Raw genomic sequence first — 21,853 nt, 5'->3', positions numbered from 1 at the left:
CAAAAAAGCAATAAGTCTGTGCAGACTTAGGGCCGAATTCATAGAAAAACGGCATAAACAATGTTGCGCCTATTTGCGCGGTTGAACATTTTTGCACATTCTGCGTATTCATGGATTCAAAAATGCAAAGTAATCTGAGGCGCAAAGAAAATCGAGTTGCGTCCGAAATGCCCACAACACGCCCGCATGCAAACAAAAACCAGCACCAACTAACCAACTTTGTGCCTACCTTTGCCCACCGTCCAGCACCTCAGTGAAACTGCATACTGTCCCCCGTAACTCAAGGAAGCAACCTGGCAAAACTGCATAGTGTCAACCCGTAGCTAAATGCAGCACTCCGGCGAATCTGCCTATCATTACCCTGTGACTCAAAGCAGCACCCCGGTGAAACTGTGGCCCGTCAACCCGTAGCTTAAGGCAGCACGGGTAGATCTGCATACCGACAGCCCGTAACTCAAGGCAGCTTCCTGGCAAAACTGCAGGCTGCACCCCTAACTCCAAGCGGCACAAAGGCTTTGTACCGTCACCCCGTAACTAAAGGCAGCACCCCGGCAAAACTACAGGCCATTACCCCATAACTTAGGGCAGCACTGGCGAATTTGTGTACCGTCAACCCGTAACTCAAGGCAGCATCCCAGCGAAACTGGGGGACATCACCCTGTAACCCAATGCAGCATCCCAGCGAAACTACAGGTCATTACCCCATAATTTAGGGCAGCACTGGCGAATTTGTGTACCGTCAACCTGTAACTTAAGGCAGCACCCCAGCGAAACTGCAGGCCATCACACCTTACTCCAAGCAGCACCCCTATCTCCTAGCAGCACCTAAACTGCAGATCATCACCCCTAACTCCAAGTGGCACCTCTGCGGACCATCACCCATAGTTTCAAGGCATCTAAACTGCTGGCCAACACCACTAAGTCATAGCAGCCCCCTCAAATCCTGACACCACCCTTCACCCCCCCGTCCTACGCCTCCAGCCCCCAGGCAGCCTCCTGCCAATAGAGCGTGCCCCACCACCCCCCTGACCGCCGCCACAACTCGTAGGCAGCCACCTGCTAGTACACCCCCCTCCCACCACCCTCCTGACTGCCACCACAATCCCCAGGCAGCCTCTGCTAGTATGCCCACTCCCCTCACCCCCCCTGACCTCCGCCCCAACCTCCAGGCAGCCCCCTGCTAGTACATCCTCTTCCCCACATATCCTTGACCTCCACCACAACCCCAGGCAGCCCCCTCACTATACCCTCCTCCCAACACCTCCCTGACCTCCAATAAAACCCCCAGGCAGCTCCCTGCTAATCGAGCTCCCTCCTTTCATGCCCTGACCTCTCCCACAACCCCCAGGCAGCCCTCTGCTAGTACACCCATTCCCCTCACCCCCATGACCTCAGGTCCAACCTCCAGGCAGCCCCCTGCTAGTACATCCCCTTCCCCACATCTCCTTGACCTCCACCACAACCCCATACCGCCCTGCCACTACACCACCCTCCCACCACCTCCCCTGACCTCCAACCAAACCCCCAGACAGCTCCCTACTAATAGAACCCCCTCCGCTCATCCCCTAACCTCTGCCACAACCCTCAGAAAGCCCCCTGCTAGTACACCCCCCACCCCTTACCCCACAGACCTCCACCACAACCCCCAGATAACCCCTTCAAAACCTGACACCACCCCACTCACCTCAGTCCATCACCCCTGGCAGCCCCTGCCAGTCTGCCCCCCTACCAGTCCAATGTGGAGCTTCAGCTTACCTCGACTCCTCTGGCTGGCCTCCACAATGAAGTATACCTGCCACATATCCTCCTACAACACGATCATCTGTGAGCCCTGCTGTTAAATCCAGGCCTGGAGCATCTTCTATTACTCCCTGGTAGACCACACTCAGTTCACCTCAACAGGACAGCACACTGTTGCACCACCTACACTGTGGCCACCCCACGTACATATGACATGGCAAGGCAATGCAATGTGGCATATGTATAGTGCCTTTGTGCCAATGCAATGGCCTCACAGCACTGGAGGTGAATGCCCTTAGAGGACAGAAGTCCAAGGAATCACATATTTGGACCAATTATAAAGAATGACTTGGTGCTAATGCTGCCTGTGCAAAATTAGGCAGGTAATACGGGGTGGCAAAGTCCCTGCCAGTGACCAAGGCAGAACAGGCCTGTGTATGGGTGATGTGAAGCCTGTCACACAGTGAGCGACACAGGGAGACAGAAAATGTGTGTTGCTAGACTGAGCCATCAATCATGCGATCCAGCTGCATTCCAGTTGCAGAGGTGATGCATGAAATGAGAGCAGGTAATGGGTGATTGCAGGTGTATTCAGGTGGTTGGGCGTAACGTAGGAGAGGCACAGCAATCTACCATCGACTACACAAGTGATGAGTTTTGCCCACCCATCCACAGTGAGGCTGCATCCTACTACAACACACACAATGCCAAACACCCATGCCAGTGAATGAAGCCTGGGCACATACACAACAAGCAAGTGCCAAAGGAATATCCAAATATCAGTAGAGCAAGAAGGAACTCAATGTACAATAAAATGACACCCCAGTAGAAAATGACCAGAGGGGACTGAGCTGTCATTGCAGGCAACTAGCAAATAAACCATGATGAAAAACATGAAATACACATGAATGAGTACCCATCCACAATGATATGCTATGATATGATATGATATGGCATTTATAGCGCGCCTATACACAAGTGTTTCAAGAGGCGACGAGGCAAGGGAGGGGGAACAGAGGGAAGACAGAGACAACGATCTTACTAGGCCAGGTGACATTGAGAGCGCGCAAGTGCAGGGGAGGGGAGAGGGGGAAAAGTGCTGGGGGAATGGGGGAGGGGGCTGTGCAGTACATAAGATAAACAGTAAAATAAATAAAAAGTGTAGTCAGCAGTTGGCAAGTGCAAGGGTAAGTGCAGACATCGGGTGTCAAGTGCTGGTAGGGGGCTGTAGGGATGCAGAAACAGCCCCCAAGTGCAAGTGTTGCCAGGGGGCAGTGCAGGTGTGCAACTGGCGAGGAGGGGGCCTGGGCCCGAGATCAGAGGGTAGCCAGGTAAACAGTACAGTTTCAGCCAGGAGATCAGCAGGGGAGAGGAGGAGAGAAAGCAGGAGCAAAGAGGAAGGTCTTGAGGTGCTTCCGGAACCGGAGATGGTTCTGCTCAAGTTTCAGAGAGGCAGGGAGGCTGTTCCAGAGGGAGGGCCCAGCCGAAGAAAGAGATCTACCACCAACTCGTTGATTGAGAAGTTACTGCCCCTGAGGGAGTTGGAGGTGGATGAGCGAAGAGCTCGAGAAGGAAAATATTTAGGAAGAAAGAGTTGAAGGTATTGAGGCCCCAGGCCCCAGAAGGCCTTATGGACAATGCAGAGGGTTTGGAACTTAATCCTCACCGCCACTGGGAGCAAGTGCAGACATTTCAGTCCTGGAGAGATACGATCCCTGGGCTTAAGGCCAAGGACACATCTTGCAGTCCTGTTTTGGATGAGTTGCAGAGGGTGGAGAGTAGAGGCAGACAGATATAGAAAGAGGCTGTTACAGTAGTCCAGCTTAGAGCAAACCAGAGCTCTGGAGACAGTGAGCTTCTGGAGGAAGGAGAGGAAAGGAAGAATATCTCTGCAGAGGTACTGTCACAGTTCGACTCTGTCTTCCCCAACTCCTCCTCACCTGTCTTCTCCTTGACCTCTTCCGTCTTTATTCCAGCCTTCTTCTTCTTAACCTTTTCTCCTTCGGCGGGGTTCTTCTCCTTTTTCTTTTGTCGAAGGTATGGACGCGCTCCCTCGGCAGCCTCCGTGATCTGGCTGATAACAGACGAAGGGGATACCTGAGGAGCACGCCCTTAAGAATGGGGAAAAAGCCTCCTGGCAAAAAAACCCCGATCAGTATTCAGGTGTCCGTGGAAAACTGATGTCCGGCTATTACATGGAGATCTTGATTCTTATAGCCGCAGAGCTCCGGACCTGTAGTATGAATGTCCACTCCTTGCTCGATGATTATATCGGCTGAGTTGTTGATTGGGAGGAGGTCTCGGTTCGCCGGAACACTAAGAAAGCGTTACGAACGGAACCACAGAAGAAAAGAGGAAATAAAGAGGTAAGAAAAGGACAGAATAGTAAGATCAGTCGAAAATGCCCACAGCGAAATACTAACGCTGAAGCGCCGGCTGAGTGAAAAATACAGAAAAAATACTTACATGGAAAACGCTGGGTAGAGTGCGTTGTGCAAGAAAGGACAGAAGATAAGACCCTAATCACCTTACCTGAAAACCTGAAATCACCTCCCGTGTAGGGAAAGAATAGGTGGGAAAGTAAAGGATTTGAACGCAAGGCACTACTGATAAGCAAGGCGCCGAGAACGACTTGCTAGGCACGTAACGGGAACGATACAACGCACAGAGCGTTGCTATGGGCCGCTGGTTATAGACTATGTCGGCCATGTTGGAAAATGACTAGACCGATAGAATGGAGCAGGCCGCCCTAGATAGAACGGAACCGACCGCCATCTTAGTAGTATTTCCATCGACTAGCTATTCTCCAGGGCTGGTGCATGACAGTATGCCCCCTTCGATACCCGCCTCCTCCAGGTCTTCCTGGGTACAACCTATGGAATCGCTGTACAAGTTTGGGAGCGTGCATATGGGATCTTGGTTCCCAAGATCTTTCGGCCACAGGAAATCCCTTCCAATGGACCAAATATTGAAGGGTTCCTCCCCTGTAGCGGGAATCTACAATTCTGGCCACCTCATATTCCTCAGGTTCTTCGGGCGGAGTGAACACCGTCCTTCTCAGAGGTCTCTTGTACAGGTCTCTTTGATGAGTCTTGAGTAGAGAGGAGTGAAAGACCGGATGTACTCTCTGCAGAGAGTGAGGTAATTTCAGTTTGAAAGCTACCGGATTGATCTGGGCCAGGATTGGGTAGGGACCTATGTATCGTGCCGTGAATTTCCCCTTATGAGCCCAGCGAGGTAGATATCGCGTAGATAACCAAACCAGATCTCCTGTCTTCCAAAGAGGAACCGGATTACGTTTGGTGTCCGCATAGGTCTTATATCTCTTGCGGCTTTCCTTCAAGGTTTGTAGGGCTTCCTTGTGAGTACGCTTGAGATCCTTCAGCATCCTCTCCAAGGCGGGAGTTGTGGTCTGGCTGCTGAAAGATAAGGTTCCTAGATGATGTGGGTCATAACCATAGGTACACCTGAAAGGACTCATCTTAATCGCCGTATGAAAAGTGTTGTTATAAGCGAACTCTGCCATTGGTAACAGAGCAGCCCAGTCGTCCTGTTCCCTGTTACAGAAACAGCGAAGGTATTGTTCTAAACTAGCGTTCAGTCTTTCGGTCTGTCCATTGGACTGGGGATGATATCCCGAGGATAACACCTTCTGTATAGCCAACTGGTTACATAGCGCGTTCCAAAATTTAGAAGTAAATTGCGTTCCTCTGTCCGAAATGATGGACCGTGGTAGACCGTGTAACCTTACTATCTCGCGAAGGAAGACTGTAGCGGTCTCTGAGGCTGAAGGAACTCCTACGAGAGCTACGAAATGAGCTAACTTGGTGAAAGAATCAATCGTGACTAGGATCACCCTCTTCTCCTGGGAAACCGGGAGTTCTACTATGAAGTCCAATGAGAGGTCCTCCCAGGGGCGTGTGGGTGTTTTAGCTTGATGTAGGAGTCCGAGTGGTCTGTGGCGAGGGGTCTTATTGATGGCACAGATGGGACACGTCGATACATAAGAGATGATGTCTCTTCGCATCGACGGCCACCAGAAACTCCTGGACGCCAACTCTAATGTTGCCTTCTCCCCCTTATGTCCAGCCAAGGGCAGATCGTGACAAAAGCTGATGGCCTGTCTGCAAAGATCGGAGGTGGGTAAGAACAAGGCGGAATGATGAAACCACAACCCTTCACGTTCCTGCAATTGGTATGACTGTTTCTCTTCCTGAGCATAATCCTTGAGTTCACCTTGAACCTTCTCAAGGAATAGGTTAGCAATTGTACGAAAGTGGTTCTCACACAGAATCTTCTCCTTCTTAACCTCCGATAGATCTTCCTCCAACCAGCTTCGTGATAACGCGTCTGCCACACTATTCTGGGATCCTGGTATGTAGGTGATCCGGAAATCAAAGCTTGAAAAATAATAGGCCCAACGGGCATGTCTGGAATTCCGGCATTCCATCTGTTGGAGAACCTTGAGGTTCCTATGGTCAGTACGAATCACAAATTGGTGAGAGGCTCCCTGTAACAGATGTCTCCATTCCTGACAGGCGGCCCGCATTGCTAATAACTCTCTTTCCAGAACTGAGTAGTTTCTTTCGCTTCCGGTTAGGGTGCGAGAGTAATAGGCGATAGGGTGTTCTTCTCCCTTGCTTCTTTCCTGTAACAAGACTGCCCCTAACGCACCTCCCGAGGCATCGGTCTCCAAGATAAATGGTTTATCCTGCTCGGGCTGAACCAAAACTGGGGCAGCGACGAATAGTCCCTTTAGTGTTTTGAAAGCTGCTTGAGCCGCCGAACCCCATTGGAATACTATACCCTTTTTGAGAAGTGTTGTGATGGGTAATACCAGATCAGAGAAGTTGGGTATAAACCGGCGGTAAAAGTTTGCCAGACCTAGGAAACGTTGAATCTCCTTGACAGATGAGGGCTCTGGCCATCTGTCTATGGCCAACACCTTCTTGGGGTCCATGCGGATACCTTTCTCTGATAAAATAAATCCCAGGTAGGGTACTTCTGTGGTCTCAAAGAGACACTTCTCGGGCTTGGCGAAAAGTTGATTTTCCATTAACCTACGAAGTACTTCGCACACATGTAGCCGATGATCCTCCAAGGATGGAGAGAAGATCAGAATGTCATCAAGGTATATGACTACCGATATGTATAACATGTCGGCAAAGATCTTGTCTACGAATCTCTGAAATACCGCTGGGGCGTTTACCAGTCCGAATGGCATAACACAGTACTCAAACAACCCCAGCGGTGTCCTGAAAGCGGTCTTCCACTCGTCTCCTTTCTTTATTCTTAACAGATGATATGCACCACGGAGATCGAGCTTGGTGAATATCTTTGAATCTCTGACGGCTTCCAGTATGTCTCTGATAAGCGGCATTGGGTATCTGTCTCGGATGGTAATGCTGTTCAAGCCCCGGTAATCAATACAGGGGCGTAATTCTTTGGAGTCCTTCTTTGATATGAAGAATAAAGATGCCCCTCCTGAGGACTTTGATGATCGAATAAGCCCATTCATTAAGTTGGAGTTGAGGTACTCCTTCAATGCTTCCTTTTCAGATAAGGATAGTGGATACATTCGGCCGAAGGGTAAGGAGGTATCTTCCTTTAGATCTATACTACAGTCCTCGTGGCGGTGAGGTGGGAGGAGTCTGGGATTGATATCTTCAAACACTCTAGCGAAAGTCATGTACTGCCTAGGTATTGAGGATATCGAGAGATTGCATTGAGTAGTAGGGAGACCGGAATGTATCTCCTTCTGGAATTCCATAGTATTCATGCAGTGTTCCCGGCAGTATTCTGAGTCGAAGCTTAACTTGTTGTTAGTCCAGTCAATCTTGGGATTGTGTCTTCTTAACCATGAAATACCTAATATCAACGGAAAATGAGCGGCTCTGATAGCATCGAATGTGAGGGTTTCGACATGATGATCCATTCTTACTGTTATAGGTTCTGTTTCCATGGTAATGAGTCCAGATGAGAGTGGACGACCATCCACTCCCTCGACCGGTATTGGTCTGTCCTTCTTCCTTAGTGGAATTTGATTTTCCTGAGCCCAAGTTGCGTCTATGAAGTTTCCTGCTGCTCCGCAGTCAAGCATTGTCAAAACCGATAGGTTCTGCCTCAGACTGTAGGAAACGGACAGCTGGAGTACCATCAGACGGTTGTCCTCTATTCCTTCTTTAATGGGTCTTGTGAGGTTGCAAGGGTTTGTATGGTGGTCCCCATGGCTTCCCTTGCAAAGCCCTGGGGTCTGGCGTTTCCCTGTCTCTTAGAGGGGATCTCTGTACAATCCTTAAGCATGTGATTAGATGAACCACAATACATACAAAGATTGAGCTCCTGTCTTCTTCTTCTTTCAGTCTTGGTTAGCGGTCCCCTGGTTGCCCCTATTTGCATAGGTTCTTCCGAAATAGGTCTTTCCCTCTTTCCTGAAGGCGGGCTGTAGCGTGGCGCTGATCCTCTTCCTCTTCTCTTCTCTGCTCGTCTTTCTTGCAGACGATAGTCAATCTGTAGGACTAGCGTAACCAGCTCTTGAAAGGTGTTGGGACGTATTGCTCTAGCCAGTTCGTCCTTCAGTTCCTCATTTAGCCCTCTCCGGAATATTGTTTGTTGTGCTGTATCCGGCCATCCCGCTGATACCGCCAGTGTTTGGAATTGTGCAACGTAACCCTGTAAATCTTGATTTCCTTGTCTGACATCAAGATAGGCATCATATTTAGAATACTGCACTTCAGAACGCTCAAACCGGTTCTTGAAACCTTGTATAAACTGGGCATAATCGTTAACCAAAGGGTCTTGGTTGGTTACCAAAGGGGTCGCCCATGCTAGGGCGCTTCCTGTCAAGTTGGCTATGAGGAACCCAACTCTGGCCCTTCCAGACTCGAAAGCTCGAAGTCGGAAGGAAAAATATACTGTACAAGCATCGAGGAATTCTTTGATATACCTAGGGTTTCCATCGTACTTTCCAAATGTGAATGGCATTGGCGGTAAATCATCTCTACTGACTTCCCTAGAGGCTGCTTGTTGTCGTAGAAGAAGGTTCTCCGCGTGCAGTGATTGCATATCGACTCGGAGGTTCTGTATGGCGTTACACATATCTTGAATCTGTTCTGGTGATGCCATTGTGTCTTCTTGGCGTTGTATACTGTCACGGTTCGACTCTGTCTTCCCCAACTCCTCCTCACCTGTCTTCTCCTTGACCTCTTCCGTCTTTATTCCAGCCTTCTTCTTCTTAACCTTTTCTCCTTCGGCGGGGTTCTTCTCCTTTTTCTTTTGTCGAAGGTATGGACGCGCTCCCTCGGCAGCCTCCGTGATCTGGCTGATAACAGACCAAGGGGATACCTGAGGAGCACGCCCTTAAGAATGGGGAAAAAGCCTCCTGGCAAAAAAACCCCGATCAGTATTCAGGTGTCCGTGGAAAACTGATGTCCGGCTATTACATGGAGATCTTGATTCTTATAGCCGCAGAGCTCCGGACCTGTAGTATGAATGTCCACTCCTTGCTCGATGATTATATCGGCTGAGTTGTTGATTGGAAGGAGGTCTCGGTTCGCCGGAACACTAAGAAAGCGTTACGAACGGAACCACAGAAGAAAAGAGGAAATAAAGAGGTAAGAAAAGGACAGAATAGTAAGATCAGTCGAAAATGCCCACAGCGAAATACTAACGCTGAAGCGCCGGCTGAGTGAAAAATACAGAAAAAATACTTACATGGAAAACGCTGGGTAGAGTGCGTTGTGCAAGAAAGGACAGAAGATAAGACCCTAATCACCTTACCTGAAAACCTGAAATCACCTCCCGTGTAGGGAAAGAATAGGTGGGAAAGTAAAGGATTTGAACGCAAGGCACTACTGATAAGCAAGGCGCCGAGAACGACTTGCTAGGCACGTAACGGGAACGATACAACGCGCAGAGCGTTGCTATGGGCCGCTGGTTATAGACTATGTCGGCCATGTTGGAAAATGACTAGACCGATAGAATGGAGCAGGCCGCCCTAGATAGAACGGAACCGACCGCCATCTTAGTAGTATTTCCATCGACTAGCTATTCTCCAGGGCTGGTGCATGACAGGTACAGCTGGTAGTGTGACTTTTTAGAGACGTCAGAGATATGAGGAGAGAAGGAGACTGTGGAGTCGAAGATGTACCAGAGGTTTTTAGCCTCACGGGTGGAAGCAGGAAGAGAGCCAAGAGAGGCCGTTCAGAGAGTGACAGTAAAGGTGAGAGCAGGTGTGCCGATGAGGAGAATCTCAGTCTAACTGGCATTAAGGCAGAGGTAATTGGTGGTACACCACTCCCGGATAGCAGACAGACAGTCAGGGATGAGAGAAGGAGAGGAGGTGGTAGAAGGAAGCCTGAAAATGAGTTGAGTGTCATCCGCATAGCACTGAAAGTTGGAGCAGAGAGCGGCAATGCGGTGGGCAATAAGTGCCAGGTATTGGTTGAACAGCCAGGGAGAGAAGTTAGACCCCTGGGGCACAACACAGGTAGAGATAGAGATAGAGGAGAGGAAGGACCCAAGTTGGACCTGAGAGGGTCAGTCAGAGAGGAAATAAGTTCCAACCAAGCCAGGGCCTGATACCCAGGTTATCATGGAGATGGTTGATCAGGACGGCATGGTTGACTGTTTCAAAGGCAGAAGAGAGATCAGGTAAGATGAGTACCCAGGGGCTGTTGGAATCGATGTTGGAGAGCAGGTCTTCACGGATGTTCAGGAGAGCAGTTTCCAGGCTTCTGGCAGCTCTGAAGCCACACTGATGGTCATTGGAGACAACCAACAGATTCAGTGTGAATTTTAATCTGGGAGATGGCCAGCTTTTCCAGGAGTTTGCCCAGGGAAGAAGTGATGGAAATTGGGCAATAGCTAGAAGGGCAGGACGGGTTGGCAGAGGGTTTCACAAGAAGAGGGTGCACAAGGGAGTGTTTCAGGGGGGAAGAGAAGACTCCACTGGTTGCAGAAGTCAGCCAGATCAGGAACCAGGGTGTCAATGTGGTCCTTGATGGTTTTGGAGGATTAGGGGTCAACCTGTTTTGATGAGACTTTCATAGATCAGACTTGTCTAGAAACCTCATCTGGGGAGAACAGGGGAAAGGCAGAGAAGGAGGGAGGAGAGGTGGTCGAAGAAGGGCCAGAGGAAGAGCAGGGAGGAGGGGGAGAGGATAGGATATCCTGAGGTTTAGAGATGAAATGAGAAGCAACAGCCATGCAGAGGGCCTGGGAGGGGACAGGAGAGGTAGAGACTGCAGCAGGATTGGTCAGCTCCCTGCAGATTTTAAAGAGTTTGGCCGAGTTGTTAGATGCCGCAGAGACATGGGCTTGGATGTGGGCTCTCTTCTAGGTGCAGACAGAGAGCCGGTATTGCCTTTGGGGCAGGCGGCAGGCCAGTTTGTCAGGGGAGGTACCGGAAGCACGCTATTTCCTCTCAGCCACTTTGCACTTGCATTTAAGGGTGACAAGGTCTGAGTCGTACCAGGAGTTGCACTTGGCTTTAGGCTTCAATCGGATCCTCATGACAGGGGCAAGAACATCGAGAGTATCAGATATAGCAGAGTGGAGCATAGAAAGGGCTGTGTCAGGGTGTGAGTCAGCCAAAGAGGGAGGTAGGGGTGAGAAAGTGGCTGTGAAAGCCTCAACTGACACACGCTTCATGGGTCGGATAACCGAGAAGGTAGGTGGCAGTGCTGGAGCTGACTTGGCCTGAGGGGTAGAGAGGGAGAAATGGGAGGAAAGGATAAATTGATCACTCCAGGAGAGAGGAGTGTTGAGGGGGATAGAGAGGGGGAGGTCTGAGGAGATCAGAACATCCAGAGTGTGCCCTGCAGAGTGAGTCGGGCCAGAGGGGAGAATAGAAAGACAGAGAGAGTTTCAGAAGTTGCGAAAGAGACCAGAGGAAGGACAGGAAGCATCAAGGTGGATGTTAAAGTCTCCAAGAAGGAGTTGAGTGGTAGAGACCAGAAGGGAAGAGGAGTAGTCCGCCCACTCAGAAAGGAAGGAGGAGATCTGACCAGGTGGCTGATAGATGGTAGCCACAGTAAGGGAATGGCCAGGAGAGAGATAGAGCCTGCAGATGAGGCATTCGAAGGAGGAGTAGGCCTGACAGTGGCAGTAATCCACTCCAGGAAGATCAGGGCTACACCCCCTCGGAAACAGTTGGATCTGGGCAGAGAGAGGATCTTGTAGCCATCAGGGAGGAGAGTGTCAAAGCTCGTGACAGAGCTGGCCGTTAACCATGTCTCAGTGAGACCAAGGACATCGAGGTCAAGTTCCTCCTGGAGGCGGCAGATGTCAGAGGAGTGTTTGACAGCTGAGAGACAGCAAACACCATCATCACACCTCTCACACAGCACCACTACCATCCATGCATAAACTAAGTTTATTTTTAATACCCACTATTTAAAATTAAAAAAAAGACCTATTTACAGGTTGGAATCACGTGGGATATTTACATCAAGGAGTATATAGAAAATATTGCATGGGATAAATACCGGACACTTACTCCATGCAGTATATTCACACATATGTACTCTACTTTAGAACCCCAATACATTTCAATACCGACTGGAAAATAGAAAAAGTGGTCCTATTGGAGCCCCCTGTATTAAAGCTCTTAGCCTCATAAAGGTCAAGGTGTATGACTAGTGTTGCAATGCCTTCAAACTCCTGGCCTAGCCTGCATGTTGTGGACTTTGCAACCAAGTGACATGAGTTCTAATCCTGGCTTCCCCACTTGGCTAAATGTATGTGATCCTGGGCAATCACTTTATCTTAAAGAGTGCACTCAGTTCATTTATTTGGTCAAATTGAATTTTGGAAACAAGGTGATCACTAATACTAAGCACCATATTAAATCAAGCAAATACTTCACAAAGAGAATTCACATCCTAGTTACAAGACCACATTAAGCCATAACTGCGTTTAACCGGAATGTTTTATTTTTTTACCTATTGTTTTTATGGCATGCTGCATTTTAATTAATAACTTAGGTTATTTGTATCTGATTCAGATTAATTTGAATGGTTGTTTTTGTCATTCTAAAGGCTGTTGTTCAGAGGTGTATGCAGCCCTGAGAACAATGGGCTGGTGGTGGCGCTCAGTGGTAGCTACTCACCTTTTAAAGTGGGGAGGCAGCAATATTGTCCCCGAATCCTGCGAGTGAGCGAGCAAAGCATGGATCCCTGAACCCAACAAGAGAGTTTGGGAGTGTTTTTAACTATACAGTGGATTTTAAAAAAATGTAATGAATTGGTCGATTTTATAGCTCATTTTTTTTTTAAATAATTGAATAAAAAGCCTTAAGATTTGAAGTCGATTCTGAAAAGGGCTACAATATGTTATCAAATACTTGAGATGCTGGGTCACTCACATGTGATACACATGTGGATGCAGTACATTATGTATAGATCTATCATACAATTCTGTGCACAAAAGAAACCGGAGATGCACAGTAGATAAATATATATTTGTGCTACATCACTGACACAGTGCCTGACTCAGTTTTCCACTCTGGCATTTTAAAGCATATCCATCAAAAACCATATGCAAGTAGACATTACACCATGTTACGTTTGGGCACCTATAAGCCGAAACTATTGCATTGGAGTACAGATAGTGAGAAATAGCATATGAGGAGGAACGCAAAACTTGTATGTATTGTTGGTTATTTGGCCACCCATTAACCTCCCAAGGCTCTGCTAAAGCCTATTCCATTCCCACCTGCTAAAAGCCTATGCCAATCTCACCAATTTCTTTCCCCCGTTCAAAACACCTCCTTGTGGAAACTCCTTGAACTCACTTTAATCAAGCCTTACCATCAAACTGTGCACTCAAAGTGCCTGCCGGTGTTTGTTCAAAACACTCTTCTGCGAGTAAATGACTTGCTTGGAGCTGTAAAAATGTTATGGGTGTAATAAACTGTGTTACCAGGCCTGCCTTCAGCCACTCAATTTATAAGCACTTTGCATGTCCTTAACTAAAGTCCTGTTAAAAACAAGCATTGGCAAATGCAAAATATTTGGCTTGCTATTAGGTGCCCAGGTGCTCACACCATTTTGCACCTGCTACCAACAATGGTTAGTTAATACCACTATGGATGTGCCTGGTAAGTGCCTTTCCCATGCCTACACAAAAGCCCAGACTGTTGGCATTGCCAGTGCTTGTTTCTCTAGGACCGAACTGCGGAACTTAGTTGATTCCGGAATTCACACGGGTCCTTTGTAGAATAATAGCAGGATACTGTACAGTGTACGAGCCTATGAGACTGATAGCTGGAACCCGTGACCCCTAATGGGGGCATGTTCGGGTGGCAAGATGACAGGATTGTGACAACCACGGATCACAAAAACCCACATCAGCAACTGCAACCTCAAATGTACCATATGCCATGAGTTTGCGCATAACTACATAGCCTCGGAAGAAGCGAGGCACCACAAGCAACTTATCACAATGCTAAAAAAAAAATCACAGAATAAATGAATCACATAAGTTAAGCGTTTCTTATGTGCATACTCATCTCATCGTCAGAGTTCCTGCTTACTAGTTCACCCTACACCACCACCCAACGCTCTGTCTGGTCTCCTGTTGTTTCCACGAAGCGCCCTGGTGCCTGAGGTTTTGGGGCGCTGCAATAAATGTGTAAATAAATAAATAAATACATTGCTTCATGGTAATTTACTTTGTGGAAATGACTGAAATGACTTCGAAACTATGTATGTATTTGTGGGTAAAGGAGTAAGAGGGGGTGCAGAGGGGTTTGGGATAGCGGTTGTAGTCAAGGGGGATTGCCCCCCATAAAATAAATCTAAGTAATTTCCACAAAGTAAATGACCACAAAGTAATTTATTTAGTGGAAATGACATTGAACCATACTGGCCCCGGATGAGGTTTGCCTTTTCCTGTAATGTTATTGTCCTTTGTTTTAAAAATTTGCAGTACTTTTTCATTTACAAGAACAGCAGCCGAGTGTGGAGGCTGTGCATCCACCATGTATAGTAGTCTTTAACAAATGCACCCAAAGGTCACAATGAATGTTTGACTTTTCCCATAGGAAGAACCTTTAAGAAGGACTACCCCCTCCACTCCGGGGGCTTCTCCTTCCCGTGCCCAGAACAGTCTTCCAGTGCATGGCCTGGTCGATCGCAGTCACCCCGAAGGCTCTCAGCACCTGGATCGCGAAATCAGTGTAAGTGACAAGATCCAAAAGCCATTTTGTAATTGTAAGGCATGTTACTTATTTATTTATTTATTGCACATGTGTATGGCGCCTCTACATCAGAAAGTGTTTACAAGTGCTACAAGACAAAAAAATTAAAAAGCTTTCAAATGGACAAACAGTATTTCCAAGCCTCATCTACGTACCTATAAGATGTATGCTTCGGTTCTAGAGGCTAATTGATGCGTATTTAAAGCAAACTCCTTTCTTCTTTTATTATTTAGCTTGAAAAAGTGTCAATTATTACACATAAGATAATCACATTGGGTCTGCCGCAGGTGTCCAGCTGCACGTTCGTTGGTGGAGATCTTCTCATTGTGTAGAGTGTTCAGCGCTGTTAATGTGATCTTATCGGTGAAAGAAACATTGTCGGGACCACCAATTGTTTTTATTCCACTAAACACCCTTCCCAACATAATCTAGGTATAGTATAATTATATGAACAAACTCCAGTCCTAGAATATGTGGAAAAAAACATTGCTCTCCTGACTCACCCCAGTGCTCATCCCAAAAGCATAAAGACGCGATCCGACCTATGGCTTGCTCACATAGCAAGGTCAATGCTGACTTATTGCAATCATTGAGCATTTTAGGAAGGACTTCAAACTCAGAGATGCCCATTGGAACGGGAAAGGTGCCAGATGTGGACCAGGCAGAACTAGGCCAAATAGCAGTCTTTTGGCACAGGGTTGCTGTGTCTCCTGGAAGAGTTTAGAAATAGAGAGTGTCTAGTGCATCAAGGGTGGTGTTGAACCCTTCAGCAATTACTGCAAATCCCTCAAGCTAGCTGGGATTCATCATTGAAGTGAACATCAATCTGGTAAAAGGCAGGTCCAAGTGCCCACATCTGCTTTCTTGATAAGAGAGCTCTGTTGCTCCGGGAATTTACCTGGGATGAATGTGTTTTATTTAACATTGGAAAAGGCATATCCGGCAGGGCTGGACTGGCCTATAGGGATCTCTGGAGTTTTCCTGGTAAGCTTCTGCACACTGAGCCTCTTTTGTGTGCTATTTGCAAATGTTCTCATAGGAAAAGGGTTGGGCTTGTTGAAAATGTGAAATATGGGGCCACTTTGAACATTATTTCCAGGGCCTCTTTTGGTTCCCAGTCCACCCCTGATAAGCGGCCAACGGGTACATTTTCCCAACAATAAGCATAGAGAGTAAAAATCCCCAATTAAAATGTTTAGCGCACTGGGTCCAGCAGTGCAGGGCCACACGATGGAGCGCTAATCCAATCACTGTCTGATCTGAAGGGCCACATGTACATTGCATAAATTACTGGGCGAAGAGAAGTATGGATTCCAAAATGAAACCTTTTAAATTAAAAAAAATAGTTCTGCTTGCCTAGAAATTGCCCCGTCACCTACACAATTTGTTTTACTGCCTACACAAAATTGTACTCCCAGATAAAAAAAAATAGGGAGTGACACACTCCCACCTGAAAGTTTCCTATCTGGATTCCTGAGCACACTTAGACTTCTGTTTTGGATGTGTGGCTAGGGGTGAGCATTGTCTCCCAAGATTCACAACGAGATCACAAGACCACACCTCCCATAGCAGAGTTTTAAAGGCCAATTTTCCACTGAGCTCAGTAGTCTGCAAATTTACAAAAATGTCAAACTAGTTGGCCCGACCAAGAGTGCCTCCATCACAAGGTACATTTCTCCAATCTAATAAAACATTTCTTTTATAACTATGGATGAGGCCGGAAAGTGCTTGGCGATGCTTGTGGTCTCGTGCAGAAGGGATGTGAACTAGCAGTTTGGGCTGGACTGCCCCTTTTGGGGGGTTGGTCCAAGCCTGATTTGCATATCGTCTTTTCCCTTTCTGTAATGGCTTACAGAAGAACGATGGTCTGGAGGGGTGCCCAAAGCAATTGCCAGAAGTTTAAGATCATTCTAAACCTTCCAGCCACCACCTCTTTGTTTTTTTCTTTTTCGAGCATAGGCACACTAACGGCCCACCAGGATGACTGTCTTTAACGTAATTGAGATCAGATTGCTTGGAAAGATCTCCTTTCCTTGCAGTTATTCTGTTAGCAGGATATCGCCCCCAGTTACATTCCCCACCAGGCTTCGAGGAGTCCCACATATTTGAACCTATCGAATGCTGGGAGAGCATTTCCAAGCTGCCAATAAGTCCTGGCTCGTTAACATGTGGTAACAAGACAGTGCTCTCCAAAAGGAAATTGACTACAGAAGCAGCCTGTACATGTTTGGGAAGCTTACATTGAAGCTTGGCGTGCCCTTACGACATATGCATACACCATGAAAACGTTCTCTCATTTTGCCACACATTTTATAAATATATATATATATATATATATATATTTATATATTTATATATATATTCAGTGTCATTGATGACATCAGTGATGTCATCAATGACATTTGTGATGTCATCTTTGATGTCCTGGGTGTTAGGCTTAGCAGTGCACGGTGGTGGCGCGAGTTATGGTTGCTTAGTTTACCATAACTGAATGGTTTTTTTACTGAATTTCATAGGTTTTTAGTAGCGCAACTTAACCATAACGTCCCTTTAACAAAGTTTTTTCACTGAATTTCATAGGTTTTTAGTAGCGCAACTTACCAATAATAACTTTGACTTTATGTACATGTAATATGGAACATACTGAACCTCTTCTACTGAACTTGATGTCCGCGAACTCTTTTAATGTCCGTGGACATGTTCGGAGAACAGTACCACTACCTAAAAACTCTGGGGGGGTATGTTTGATTGTTATATCATAACATAGGAACATTTAACAAATTCAAAAAGCAGCACACATACACATTATGTGTAGTAATACATAAGAAATGTAACCCATATATGTAACACACTAACCATTCATTTAAATACAATATGTTCTAAAATGGAATATACCAAAAGAAGATAAATTGGCTTCCAACATAATTACCTCACAGACACTACAGAACTAAGAACAAGACCAGACCTACAGAGTACTTAGAACATATCTTACCTGAAATAGTAAGTGTACTTCATTTTACTCACATATTTATAAACTTTCTTTATTAGATAAAAAAAAATATATTATCTTTTTTTTTTCTCACAGAAATGTCTAGTACTCTGGAATGGCTAGAGGAGCATTTCCCACATGAGGAAATGTCACAAGATAGTGAAACTAATGGTAAACACTTTACAATATAACCCATTTAATTATTATTATTTTATATACATTTAACATATATATTTTTTTTTGTACAGAGCATACCAAAATAGAAAATAGCTCTGAAGAAACTGTTATGGATAACAAGCTTGACAGCATAAAAGAAAAAAATGATTTATTGTTGACCAATTTTAATATTTTGAAAACTTTTGTTGAAGATCATTTTAAAACAAAAACCTCATACCATTGCCCCACATGTACTTGTCCCTCCTCACCATATCCCAGTCAATTATCCCCAAACCCTCTCCATAACCCAAAACGTTTTGATGAGACTTCCATCCCTTCTTCACCTGATACCAATCATGTTGAAACCCCTAATTCTTCCATTTCTGCCTCACCTTCTCTGACATAAATTATTAATATATGTTAAATAAAGTTAAATTTTTATATTGTGTTGTAATTAGTTTCCGTTTAAAAAAAAAAACAATGAAGGTGTCCACGGACAGCGCGGGTGTTCTGAAATGTTCGTAAATAAACGAAAATGGAGGTGTCCTGAAGAATACTATACCTGTCTGTACTGTTCGCTAGCAAGTTGAAACTGTTTGAAGAACACACGCAGTGTCCAGAAATGTTCCTAAAGAAACGAAAATTAAAGTGTCCTGAAGAACGCTATACCTGTCCATAGTGTTCGCTAGCAAGTTGAAACTGTTCTAAGAACACACGCGGTGTCCTGAAATGTTCGTAAAGAAATGAAAATTAAAGTGTCCTGAAGAACACTATACCTGTCCATAGTGTTCGCTAGCAAGTTGAAACTGTTCTAAGAACACAATTGGTGTCCTGAAATGTTCGTAAATAAACGAAAATGGAGGTGTCCTGAAGAACACTATACCTGTCCGTACTGTTCGCTAGCAAGTTGAAACTGTTCTAAGAACACACGCGGTGTCCTGAAATGTTCGTAAAGAAATGAAAATTAAAGTGTCCGTACTGTTCGCTAGCAAGTTGAAACTGTTCTAAGAACACACGCGGTGTCCTGAAATGTTCGTAAAGAAATTAAAATTAAAGTGTCCTGAAGAACAATATACCTGTCCGTAGTGTTCGCTAGCAATTTGAAACTGTTCTAAGAACACACTCGGTGTCCTGAAATGTTCGTAAATAAACGAAAATGGAGGTGTCCTGAAGAACACTATACCTGTCCGTACTGTTCGCTAGCAACTTGAAACTGTTCTAAGAACACAAGTAGTGTCCTGAAATGTTCGTAAATAAACGGAAATGGAGGTGTCCTGAAGAACACTATACCTGTCCGTACTGTTCGCTACCAACTTCAAACTGTTCTAGAACACACGCGGTGTCCATAAATGTTAGTTTGACTTGTGACGCACTTTTAATTACTTCGGGACCCGAATAGTGTCCGTAGAACATCAACGCGCATGCGCAAACCAATGTCCGTGCATTTGGTGTCCTGTGGACAGGCGCTTCCTTCGTGGACATGTTCGCGAAGGGATCATGTGACCGCGCCCACGCTGATCGCGTGTTCTGAATGCGGACACTGTTCGTGTCCGAGAACAATTTAAAAGTACATTTTCAAGTAATACACAATATTTTTCAATATAAAATCACCATAGCACAAGTCCCACATACTAATAATGAGTTTCTACATACTTTTTGAAACTTTTTTAACCTTTTTTGTGTTCGATCTGTCCGCGGACAGCGTGCATGTCCGCGGACCACGAACAAGCACCCCTATAAAAGACCACGCCCTAGAGCTTATTCTCATTGTGTTTCTGACTATTCTTCAGAGCACTACGATTTTTCCTCCCACTTACAGATATCCATCAAGAACATGATGGCAACCATGGCTCCACTGCTGCCACCTGGTGCTGTATCTGCCTCAGCACCACCCCCACCCCCTCCACCACCACCTTCCCAAGGGCCTGAAGAGGGGAACAGGAGTGAGGATGCAGAGGAGGAAGAAGAGGATGACGAGAATGAGGTAGAGGAAATCCCTACAACCCGCACTGTTTACCATTCATGGGGATGGTCCTAAGGCTTGTGCGAACCGTGTCACCTGCAATGAGTGCAAAATGATACTCAGTCGTGGGAGGCACGGTTCGTACAGCTATGGGACCACTACCATGAAGCGACACCTGAGGTCATTTCACTCTGGGGCTATTCACAAGGTTGTACTTTGCGAAGAACGTAGTAGGTTGATTTCCTCTACTTCATCCTCCGTTTCTGATCCTGTCACCACAAGGACCACCTCTGTGGCACAGCGTCTTCCTCAAGCTGCCTCACAGGCCATACAGAATTCTGATGACCCTTACCTTTTGAGGGTCACAGTTGTATGTATGTACTGTGATGCAGTACTCTGCAGGGGGGAGCGACTTCGCAGTGCTTTTGAGACTATCGTCTCAGAGCACGAGAAGACCTGCTCACTACCCAAATAAAACCCACTCTACATCTTCCTCTCTCAGCTCACCCTTTCTTATCCCTGTGGTTGGTGTCCCACCCTTTACCCTCCTTTCCCCTCCTCTCCTAGTGTGTCGTGTATAAAAAAACAAAAAAAATACAAAATAACAAAAAAAAATAAGGCTCTTTTCAAAGCCACCTTTCACAGTTAAAAAATACAAGTGAAAATAAATTAAATAGGGCCCTTTGGATTTTTAGAAGTCCGCGGACAGTCCGCGAACGTCTAAAAAATTGGGTTGCTACCCTTTCATAATCATTGCAATTTTCTCTGGGAGGAAGTGGTGGCTCTGAAAAGAGCCTTTGGGAGGTGTTTGTATGGCAAAAATTATAAATACTTAACAGCTACTTCAAAATGGATGCTGTAATTCTAAAAAAGGTTGCAATGCATTTTGTATATTTCTCAGAAAAATCTGATTGCCAGCATAAGTAAGATGGACTCAATCTCTGCGAGAAATGTATGTACTACGAAACATAATATTTTTATTGTGAAAAGAGGACATGCCAAAATCTCTTAGAAAGGCACAAACAGCCTTATTAACATTGCGCCTTGCTTTTTCCATTTGTGGACCAAATGAAGAAGAACGAAGCCACATTTGTTTCTGCACAATCCGTGAAAATATTACTTGAGAATTAGGAAACATGTCATTGACCTTCCCAAGTCCTTCTTTCATAGCAAATTGCAAAGAAATTCCAGACACATGTCCTAAACTGTTCCCTCCACAATGAATTACAATTATGTCTGGATGTTACTCTGTCTCCAAAGTAGCACAGAGAGGTAGCAAGTCCAACCACTTCATTCCACGTACTCCATGCCAGTGTACTTCCACATGTGGAAATCCAAGATCTACAGCTACTCCACAGCTTTCTGCATGCACCTTCAACCAATGTATCCACAAATCTCCCAAAATCCAAACAATCTGGTTTCTGAAACACACAGCCATAGCTATCTGTTGTTCTCTCAGCAAAAAGAGTATCTGAGAAACTCTCTCCTGTCACAACACACCCACTAAACTTTCCTGACCAATCCCTTTCAGTGCTCATTCTCATCTGCATGACTTCTGAACCCATAAATCCCCGGATGTAACACCCGATGTCCGCAAACTACCGCCATGTCTGCGGACATATCGTAACATGAACAGCCCTTCTACCATTTCCACTTCACTCTCTGTGCCATTCCCTCATTGGATGTAGCTAAGAAGTCACATGACCATCCACCAATTACATTCAAGACCTCTACATCTAACTGCATCATAATAGATCAGCACTGCAAATGTACTGTGAATCTCTCTGAGTACAAGTGTCATATC

At 46.0% G+C, this 21,853-nt stretch overlaps 1 protein-coding gene across 1 annotated transcript in view; it reads left to right on the top strand.

Moving 5' to 3' along the window:
- The window catches only part of LOC138515493 (uncharacterized protein C4orf17 homolog), a 698,631-nt gene that overhangs the window by 384,999 nt on the left and 291,779 nt on the right, over nucleotides 1-21,853 (top strand). Inside the window, exon 6 of the mRNA XM_069630308.1 lies at nucleotides 14,786-14,920. Coding sequence (XP_069486409.1) covers nucleotides 14,786-14,920 — 135 coding nt within the window. The remainder of the gene's footprint in view (nucleotides 1-14,785; nucleotides 14,921-21,853) is intronic.

The sequence above is a fragment of the Ambystoma mexicanum genome, chromosome 6q, assembly GCF_040938575.1.
Source record: "Ambystoma mexicanum isolate Mex_15411 chromosome 6q, UKY_AmexF1_1, whole genome shotgun sequence".
NCBI classification, from domain to species: domain Eukaryota; kingdom Metazoa; phylum Chordata; class Amphibia; order Caudata; family Ambystomatidae; genus Ambystoma; species Ambystoma mexicanum.
This window is presented reverse-complemented; position numbering and strand designations above follow the sequence as displayed.